The sequence below is a fragment of the Limanda limanda genome, chromosome 3, assembly GCF_963576545.1.
Source record: "Limanda limanda chromosome 3, fLimLim1.1, whole genome shotgun sequence".
Taxonomy (NCBI): Eukaryota; Metazoa; Chordata; class Actinopteri; order Pleuronectiformes; family Pleuronectidae; genus Limanda; species Limanda limanda.
This window is the reverse complement of record NC_083638.1, coordinates 5,408,530-5,419,270: the sequence shown is the minus strand read 5'-3', so window position 1 is coordinate 5,419,270 and position 10,741 is coordinate 5,408,530. Positions and strand designations below refer to the sequence as shown.

The following is a 10,741-nucleotide window of genomic DNA, read 5'->3' as shown; positions in this document are numbered from 1 at the left end:
CTCACGTCTTGTTTTGATTGTTGACAGTAAATGATTTATGAGGTATAATTCTACAGCAACAACCACTACTACGACTATTATTACTGTTATTCAGGGGTGTTGCAAAGCAGGCAATTGCTGAGAAGGAGACGGCAACAATACCATGGTCCGAATCACTCTTGTGGTGGGAGTGGAAGTTTGACATTTTGTCCAAAGTTCTCCTGTCACAAGAAAATGTGTTAAATTAAAAGTATTTCACAGGGTCATATTGTAATGTTCTGAAAAACCTGAGATGGATCAAACTAAATCTGATTAAATCCTCTCCCTGCTCTTTGCTCTCTTGGCAAATGATGCACATTTCTCTGAGGCAGAAAACAAAGCTTCTCAGTGTCTGTGGTTTTATTTTGCTGCAAACAAACAGTGGGGTTAGTTCTAATCTCTGTGATAATCTGAGAACGGGTCATTCTTCTCCTGCTGGACTCAGCTGAGTCTCCTCTCACTGTGCACGTACGTGCACGGATCTGCAGTGAGATGAGGGCTGAAGACTTTCGAAGGCTTTAGAAGCTTTTGGTGGAAGCGATTGTGAAACAGTGTTGGATGGAAAATGAGGTTCCATAAACCAGATTGAGAGAAAATATATTGTAAATGATTTCGTATTGTGTGCACAAACTAAAACTTTAAAAGATTTATAGTTTGATTTATAGCATGAATAATCTACTAATAAAATACTGATGGTTTCAAATCATAGTTAAATACAGAGTGGAGGAAAAAATGAATATGTGGAACAAGGGAGTAAAGACAACACATTTGAGAGGAAAGGTACATTTAGCCAGGGACTCCCACCCAGGGGGTCCCGGCCCCCTCAGGGGTCACAAGATCATTTCTGGAGGTGCAATATTTTCAAAGTAAAATCTGCGTGCACCAGCCTGATCATACATTTGGGTCAAGAGCCAAAAATAACTGCAATAAATAACATATTTTTGTAATTCAGCATAATCACTTAAACCACTTAAGTTAAAAAAGACAAAAAAAGAAGTTAGAAAACAGAAATGGACATTGAATTGAACATTGCATGTTTGACGAAAGATATAATAAACTAATTGTATTGTGGATGAGTCAGATATCTTTTATTAAGAGGTTACACACACGTGACAAGTTAAAGTTGCATATATGAGTAAATGCTATATTGTAGATGCACAGTCAACATCTCTTAAACCAAATGAAAGACCATTGGAAGTTTTGAAATTCACTTGCTGTCACATTTTAATATTTCAAGGCCACAAAGGACTTGTATTTAAATCTGCAGTTTACATGTGAGGTTTGACTTTTGCCTTCAAACTATATCGCTTCAACAACTTTAAAATCTGCTTCAGCATTAAAGCACAAATACAGTTATGTTAAGCTGCTCGGAGGCGGGTGAGGTGCCTAGTTACCATAGCGATGTGACCCTGTAAAGAAGCGAATTGCAGTTGCTGATGAAGAAGGAGAATATAACCAGGAAGTCTCCTTGTTGTCCAGGCCCCAGATGTGCAGACACATATTTATACTTTCATTTAAATTCACAAACAAACAAACACACTCCGTTAGTTCACCCGCTTCACCACGGCTCTTCATCACTGCTCTTCATCACTGCTCTTCATCACTGCTCTTCATCACTGTTTTGTGTCATTGATTTAAGGAGCACCAGCCAAGGTTTCTCTGAGGATCTTCACATGTTTCATATTAACTCGTCAGATTGACCCTAAGGCCTGAAGTACACACGCACACACACACGCACACACACACACACACACACACAGGCCATGCAATTCCACAGAGTGCGCTCAGAACTGTCTCTGGCCCCTGTGTTGAGTGTTGAGAGGGTTTTTGCTCATTACATCATGTCCTGTCACAACACATCTGCAACCAACTGCCACAACATGGAGCCGTTTAAGCTTCATCTACAGAAAGCGTCTCCGTGTCAGGGGCACAGAGAACATCCTGTACGGCTCCGTTTCCAGGTGTGCATTGCACAGGAAAGGAGAGGGTGAGAGTCACATGCACCAGTGCCTGTGCAGCGGGATTCCTCTGAGATGAGACCCAGTTCACAAACTGTCCCGGTGAAATGCAGAAGTTCCAGCCCGGCTTGTTAATCTCAGCTGCTCGGATCAGGAGGTGAACCAGAGCTGGTATGTGTGTCGGGTATTCAAAGAAAACTCTAACGTTAAAGTTCTGTTCCTGTGAAAAACTGTTTTGAATCCAACAAAGACGTCAGAGAGTCAGAATCTCCAACTTCAGTATGTGAAGCATTTGACTCGTCCTACAATCTGATGTGAAACAGCAGGAGCAGGCCTTTTAAAAAACGTATTTGGGGAAATCTGCAAATGATAAATGATAATGATGATAAAAATACAGCAAGGAAGATAATGAGAACCCCCGGAGACAGTTGGTGCAGCTGTACACAACACACATCTTAATGTAAATAATTTTGTAAGTATGTACGGTGGCTCTGAGGGACAAAGAGCAACTACAAAAAACAACAAGAAAACACAACATTGTGGTTGTTATATTGTTTTGTGATTGTCACTTCAGGGCCACCGTACATATGTGTGCTCTCATGTGTTTACTACAGACTCACATAATCCTCGTCCAGACATGAACTCCGGAAAATGTCGAGAAAATTACTGTGATTTCCAATCCAACTGCTGTTTGCTCACATTAGCTCACTTGGACATTTTACTTGGCAGGAGAAGTTCCAGTAAAATGTAACAGGAGCAGAGTTCACTGCACGTCTGGGAGCAGCTTTATTTATTGTATTAATCAGAAGAATTTCACATATGTATGTATGAAACGTCTTTGTCATGTTCTTTTCAACCATTTTAGTAAACCACAGACTCTGCTTTCTATTTATAAGTAATGCTTGACTTTTATAAAGCTCTATCATCTCCTCTGAGCTAGTCTGTAAGTTTAATAATAACTTATCCCAACAACCCTAAACAAGGCCTGTTTTGATATTTACATCAGCAGGAAACAGAAAACTAAGATCTGTTTCAAGACGTTTTATGCAGACTACACAAAAACATATAATATTAAGATATAATAGAGGTGCAGGAGGTTGTGTTATCTCCAGACACAGAGCAGGTACAGCTGTTGTTTCCTGGTTTCAGATCAAGCGGCTGCAGGTAGAATTCTGTTTACAGCACAGACACAAGAAGGATATCGAGGTTCTCATCACATGATCTGAAAGAAAGAGCAAGAACATCTTTATAAATAATCTTATACAATTTTTCTTATTTTCTCCATGTGTATCTTCTTTAAACAAATGGCTTGTGTCCCTCGGTGCACTCTCGTAACCAAAGCCACTGATTCTGTGGAAAGTGTCCACCCACACACACACACACATACACACCCTGAGTTATGAGGGACCGCAGATCTTTCAGCAGCAGACTTGCACGGGTTGAATTAGTTATTGCTGGAAGGAAAAGGAAAGAGCTGATGAAGTGCAGATGCTGAACGGAGGAGGAAGAGAGGAAAGGATGAGAGTGAAGAAGAGAGTGAAAAAGCTCCAGTAAATCAAATCACATGGTGATGTCCACGTCGACCAAACCATGAAGATTCAAACGGCTGCTTCTGGAAGTCGAAAAACAATGACGACATCATTTGAATTTCACGAAAAATTCCCAACAAGAGAGATGGCCAATAAAAATACAGAAACCCCCTTCTACCCTGTCGCTGACTGTCTGTGTCATACGAGTTATTTTCCCCTGACATGTTGTGATATATTGTTTTTGCGTGTTGTGCATAGCTCCTCTTGCCTCCCACCACGACTCTGTGCAGCTCTCTGGAGAATGGGTGTGAACCTGTTGCTCTCGGCCGCTGGTGGGCACACAGATGTATAAATAACGTGGAGCGATATCCAACTTGTTTGTGAACTCTGGGGCGTGTCTGTGTGGTCGCAGCCAGCTTCCGCTAATGAAAACACGGGTTCACATGTGGTCGGTCGCTTTGAGGTCGTCTGGCAGGAGACGAGTTCAATCAGAGCTTCAGGAAACTACGTTTTTTACAATCGAACTCGGTGAGAGCGACGTCTTTTGTTGGCTGGTTTTCCACGGAAATAAGAAAATATACCTCCGTTTTTGGGGTTTTTACAGCTTGATTTAGTTTAATCTCCAACAGACCTGGAGATACACCAGCTCATAAACCACACACAGGGCGGCCATTTTCCTCAGGGTGTGAAGCTCCCATGCTGCTATAAACAGAATAATGTTGCACTGCTGGGATCCGGGATTATAAATCATATGAACACAGGGAATCTGACTTTTCAGTTAACAGGTTCCTGACTGATCAGCAACTGAGAAGATAAGTTGAAATCTTGAGGAAACATCAGAATCAGAATCAGAATCAGAAGTATTTTATTGCCAAGTACGTTTACACATACAAGGAATTTGCTCTGGTTATCGGTGCAAACAGTGAACATAGAAACATAAAAACGCAATAAATACAACATACATAGGAGAGCAATAAAAAATAGGAAACCAGTATATATTTACTCACTGTTTACTTCTTATTTACTCACTTTTTACCAATATTTATACAAAGTAACATTTATTTTGACATAAACATTTCTGAATAAAAATATATAAAAGATAAAAGATACAAAAAGTGAAGTAAAAAGTGTAATGCTAAATGCAAAACAGTGAACAGTGTCAGATTGCAATATGCAATGTAATGCAGTATAATATAATATGATATGATATAATGTGTTAATTTAACACATCCTAGAGGTGTGGGGGTGGAATAAAAGTCCGAGTCAGGTGGGGGTCCCGGGCCTTGTTGATAAGGCCAACTGCAGTCGGGAAGAAGCTGGGACCATGTCTCCTCTAATAAATAAAAATTCTTATACATTTCGAGGTGAATTTAAAGCTTAACGCTGAAACTGTTAAAGAGCCTTTTCCCCCAATTCATCTTATTTTTCTCAAACATGAACTGAACACGATGTTTTAGAGACAAATGTAAAAGCAAATGGATCCCCCCAGTGGAGAATGTTTCCATGAGATGTATGATTTTCATAATTAGCCTAGTGTATTCTCTCTGGGTATTTGGTTCCTCTTGGATACAGGAACACACACAGAACCTCTCACTCCATAAACGGATTAACAGCAGCACACAACGCACACGGAGCACACGTGGACACATTAAAATGCAACGCTGAGGTCATGTGTTCTTGCAGGACCTCCGGAGTGTGTGATGTGTTGTTTTACTGTGAGCAACACCGAGCATTACTGTGAGGTTACAGTCAGCATTCTGCCTGCACCGGGGGGGTCAGAGGTCGCCCGCAGAGCATTCCAGGACAGACAATACGGCTCCCTGGAGGTATGGAGGAGGCTGGAGCTTGTCTGGCCATCTGCTTCGACCTGCCCCCCCCCCATTACTCCTCGGCTAAAACCGGCTCTACACTCACACACACACACACACAGACACACACACACACTCACAGAAGAGTTACAGTAGTTGCCCTTAGTGTTGCTCGAGGGTGCAATTAGCCAATAATTATAATAAACTGGTTTCTACAGCAGTTTTACTACTTGCTAGGCAAAAGGGAGAATCATCAGTGGAGGAGGAAATATCCAGATCATTTACTCAAGTAAAGAAATACACCATTACTAGTTAAAGTCCTGCCTTTAAATCTAAAAGTATTTATATGTATTCATAGTATTAAAACTTCACATTATGCAGCACAATGAAATCTGTCAGTTATGTAACTTTGCATTAAAATACTGAATAATTATCACTGATGCATTGTGGCAAATTGAGTCTAGACCTATGTATTTTCAACAATATTATAAATATGCCTGTCCAGTTTCATGTGAAATATTAATTTGCTTATATCTGTTAAATAAATGCAGTGGATTAAAAACTACAATATTTCCCTAAAACATAATTGAACATTTTTATTGATTGTTTGCGTTCTGGGTTCGTCAGCAGGTTCTCGTAGGATCGATCACATGTTCGATCCCTCTCGACCTCTTCATTGGACACGATCGCTTGACCCTCTGAACCAGGTGTTGTCCTCTATGGCCCCGCCCCCTTCTCGCTGCAGGAAGTACACCACCAGTCAGTTGTCATGGTTTCCAGGTGCTGCGGCCTCTGAAGAGGCAAACAGGCTTTTTATGGCTTTAGCCCAAATATTGTGAGCAGAAAAAATGGTCTCGGTTATTTCAGTTATTGTTATAAAAATGTGGAAATGTGGAGCTCTGTGCTGTTTGTTCACTAGATGTCAGTGTAGATTCTTGTAGTAAGGATCAGAGCTACAGAGCAAATTCAACAATTCAGTTATTATGTATATTTATATATATATATATACTGCAAACTTCTGTGATAACCTGTTTGTTTGTATGTTTGTTTGTTTGTTAGCAACATAACGCAAAAACTACTGAGCAGATTTTACGGAACTTGATGGAAGGATGTAATATGGGTCAAGAAAGAACCCAAGTTAAACAATAAATAATGGTGAAACTGCATTAAGGAGTTCCTCAGTATTAAGCTCATTGGCAAAGTGTTGCTATAATCAAATGCATGACTGAACTGTCTCTGTTTCCCATCAGATAAAGTCGAACATGTAATCATATTTATGTTTTCATTATCGATTGAATCAAGGTTGGATCTGGAGCTTCTGGAGTGACAGGTTTTTAAATTTAAACTGGGACATCTGGAGGAGAACCATCAGGACTGGTGCACAGCCAACACTCCACATGTTGGTTATTGAGCCGTTGTGTGCGTTGGCCAACGTTTGTGTTGCAGTTTTACCATTCAACCTTTAGTCCTGCAGGTCACAGACTCACAAGCTGTTTGGAGTCTTCTCCTCTTGATCCTGTGTGAATATGATGGAAAGTTCCCGATAAATAAATTACAAGCCACATCTTTCCTCTGCCACATTTCTGTCGCCAATTTAATTGATAGAGATTTCACAAACTAGTCTACATCTTTATTTCAGCCGTTCTTCAGTCAGTGAAATATCTTCATTTCCTCATGAACACACTTTTTGAGTCTTTGGCGACTTCATTTGAAAACGTATAAAAGAACAAACAGCCTGTGCTCTCCTTCCATGTACAGCAGACTAACACAAATAACAACATCTCATTCACTTTACAGTTAACACCCACAGGTGGCGCTATTGCTCCAGTAAGTTACAGTTAAACGACAGGTCACTTCAGTCACTCGCCACAACGTGATTTCCTTCCATAAATACTTTTTAAAAAAGACATCCGAGTACCTGTTAACAAGCAAAACAACAAATCTAAACTTTGATGAGTTTACATACATTTGAAATAATGTGGACGTATTTTTTAAAAGTGCTTTGTTGCAGCTAGTTTGAACCTTTCTACTGAAGGTTCAGTCCACTCAGTCAGATTATTAACACCACAGCTCGGCTGATACGTCATCGCAATCAGTTTGTTTCAAGTAATTAACGTGTAGAATTATCTCGTACCGGGGACAGGCCACGGGAGACAATCCTCAACTGAAGTAAAACCTACTTTATATTGAAAAATAAATACACCCAGTCTGTTTTGCATAGTCTGGAAGTGATCACTGAATCTACTCGTTCCTCCAGGGGAAGGTCTGTAAGGTGCCTGCAGTTGGACAGATGTTTGCACCGTGGTGTTTTGCAGCCGGTGCTGGGGTCGATCTACTCTGGGCTTCAGAAGCAGGAGGACGTCCACGACTACGAGCAGGAGAAGAGCAAAGAGCAGCCGAGGGGATGAGTCGCAGCGGAGAGCAGTGGTTACCTGGACAAGAAGAAAGAGAACAGGTTAGTGGTTTAAAAAAAACATTAATACTCATGATGATTTTAGCCTTAACCACAATAACACATATTTCATTACTGTGCATAACTCAACCTCATTTGTTTTATTGTTAAATCTAACTAGAGACATGAGCTACAATTTAGTTTTAGACAGAAACCTCATATAAATATAAAAATCAGTTTCAATGCAAAATACAGATCATTACACCTGTCAAATAATAGTGTTAAAAAATATAATATACTGTAGACTAGTACAATGTTATAATAAATATAATTTATTAGTTTGTCTTAGCAGGATTACGCTATAACTAAACAATGTATTAACATGAAACTTGTTGAAAGACTGAAGGACGTTGTCGGGATCAGGAAATAATCGAATTTGGTGCAGATTGGGATCATGGGGCAGATCCAAGTTTGTTTTTCAGTTTCTGAAACATTGTGTTTTTGATGGTTTTATCCGCACTCTTCAAGCTGAATGTCTGAACTTGTACGATCCCCTGTGAGAAGTGTGGAACTGACTGAACAAGTGGCTGAAGGGGGCGCTGCTGCTCAGGAAAAAGCTACACAGTGTTGCTTTAATTTGGGTGATTTTGTTTTTCTTTAAATCAAAATCTAAATAAGATGTTTGTGATGTTTTAGGTTGTGGTGGTGAACCGACCTCTCTCTCAGGGGCAGGTTGGGGTGACCGAGGAAGGACAGCTGATGCTCCAGACTGCAGACACGAAAGGCCAAGTAGCAGGACGACAGGATGAGGAGAATGATGCTGGAGAAAGAGGAGGAGAAAGAGGAGGAGACACAGGTTCATGTGAATGTTCAACGCTCTCTCCTGGAGGAGCTGCAGTGTCTTTGGATGACCACTGGGAGGCAATGTTTGACTTCCCATCAACATATCATGGATTTACACTGTAATTTTAAATACGTGTTAAAATACCAAAGTTTTAATTGTGATATAGGAGAAAATTATTATTACATTGTTATAACATGTATCTCAAATAAGCCTGCACTCTAATACCTCACATTAATTTAACATGTTTATCTTTTAATTCACTTAAATGTAAATAAATCTGCATCCATGTTTATTTATTTTTTATTCCATAACATATTCTATTTTCAGCCTAGATTAAAAAAAAGAAGATTATAGTAATTAATATAGATTATAGAGGTGATGTGGGGGTCGGGGGTCCCGTGGTCCCTCATGCCCTCAGGGTGAAGGACATTCCCCCCCGCAGATGCTCCAGTGCAGATGTCAGGAGAGCCTGTTGTTCACTGGAGGTAAATATATTACACACAGTCATGAACCTTAATGATTCAATTAATGAAAAGCATCATCCCTGTGTAAAAATATAAACTGAGAGAGTGTTTTAATAACTCTAATCGACCACTGTTTATATCTCCATATTAATATTTGCTGTGTGTGTGTGTGTGTGTGTGTGTGTGTGTGCAGCAGTGAGTCAGCTGTTGGAGGAGGTGGAGGTGTGTCTCTCTGTACACTCACAGCAGGGTGAAGAACTTGAGCAGCTGGTACTCCATCTGGCCCAGCTCCGCCATCGGCTCTGATAGAAGACCCCTGTCCGTCTGCAGCACTCGCTCTGCATCACACACACACACACACACACAGACACACACAGACACACACACGTACAATCATTAGCCGCTCTTGGCTCGACTACAGTACATGTTTCACATTTAACAGAGCTCGCCCACCTGTTATCTGTACATCTGAACACATTTGGACTCAAACAGGAACGCTCGCTCCCGGTCGATGTTGTGACAATGTGCACTTTGGAGTTTAAAAATGAATCCTTCTTATCAGCGGTGCTTTCCAAAGGGAGTCTGTCTTTTGTTTACATGTATGAAAAGCCCGAGGCTGCAGCTAAAATACATTAATTAACAGTGTGAACGATCAGAGGCGACAGCTGCTGCCCGCAAACGCTCATGATGATTTTATAAATGTGAATCTTTGTTGTTCACATAAGGCAGAAATATGATGAAAGTGCAGAATGTGAAGAATCCTGTGTCGTTCCCACAGTTGTTCATTCACTGTTCATTACAGCTGTGAACAGTGAATCGCCTGAATGATGTAAAACCAGGAGCCTGAACCACATATTGGTAATCTGCCGATATTTGCATTTCACAGACATATCCAAATCCGTGAATCTGTTCTATATATTTGTTTTTTATTTGTATTTCTACGGTTAAACCAACGATTGTAAATAAAGATGGACGACTTGTGTCCCCTGCCTCCTACTGTTCAGAAATTAAGCTAAAACATCCCACATACAACCGTTAACATGGAGGAGGCAGGAATTATGACCACCAGGGGGCGATCAGGAGGCTTCAGTAGTGATGTCGTCATCTTGATTTACAATCTCACAGCATCAGGTTTAACAGTAAAATATCAAGTCTCAAATATATATTTTTTGATAATGACATCACAGAAATCACTGCTAATCTTTTTTTAAATATAAATATCAGCCGATAAATCAATAATGATAATTTTTACTCCTTAATATGATTATCAACATCTATCCAAAAACAAAGTGTCCGCAGATCTGATAAGAAACTAATAAATTCCCACTTTTGCTCACTAACCTGAAAACGCTCATTGTTTCTGGTGTTTCTGGTTTAATCAAGTAATTCCTGGTTTCCACTCAGTTTCTGTATATGTATTTCCGATTCTTTTACTTGTTTTTAGAACACTTCATGGTTTTGCACCATATGACTCACATGCTGACAGCGTATGAACCAGTTGAGTCCCTCATGTCCTCAAGTCGCTCCAAAGGGCCGGACTCTGTTTTCATGAGTCAGCTTAAACTTTCTATTCTCCGAGTCAAAGGACGTCAGACACAAAACCTTCCTCTCCAGTCGTGCTTTGACTAACAAGTCATTTTTAACTCTCAAATTGTTTTTAATTGTTTCTTTTATTTTCTCTTCTGTCTTATTATCATGCTGTCAATCACATGTGGAGCACTCTGCCCG

The 10,741-nt window shown here is 40.2% G+C and overlaps 1 protein-coding gene across 1 annotated transcript in view; it reads right to left on the bottom strand.

Annotated features, from left to right (window-relative positions):
* Positions 1–6,879: 6,879 nt before the first annotated feature.
* Positions 6,880–10,741, bottom strand: part of gramd2aa (GRAM domain containing 2Aa) — a 37,001-nt gene continuing 33,139 nt past the window's right edge. The window contains exons 12-14 of the mRNA XM_061068586.1: positions 9,258–9,351; positions 8,421–8,525; positions 6,880–7,745 (exon numbers count right to left, since the gene is read on the bottom strand). Of these exons, the coding sequence (XP_060924569.1) occupies positions 7,742–7,745; positions 8,421–8,525; positions 9,258–9,351 (203 nt within the window). The 3' untranslated portion in view covers positions 6,880–7,741. The remainder of the gene's footprint in view (positions 7,746–8,420; positions 8,526–9,257; positions 9,352–10,741) is intronic.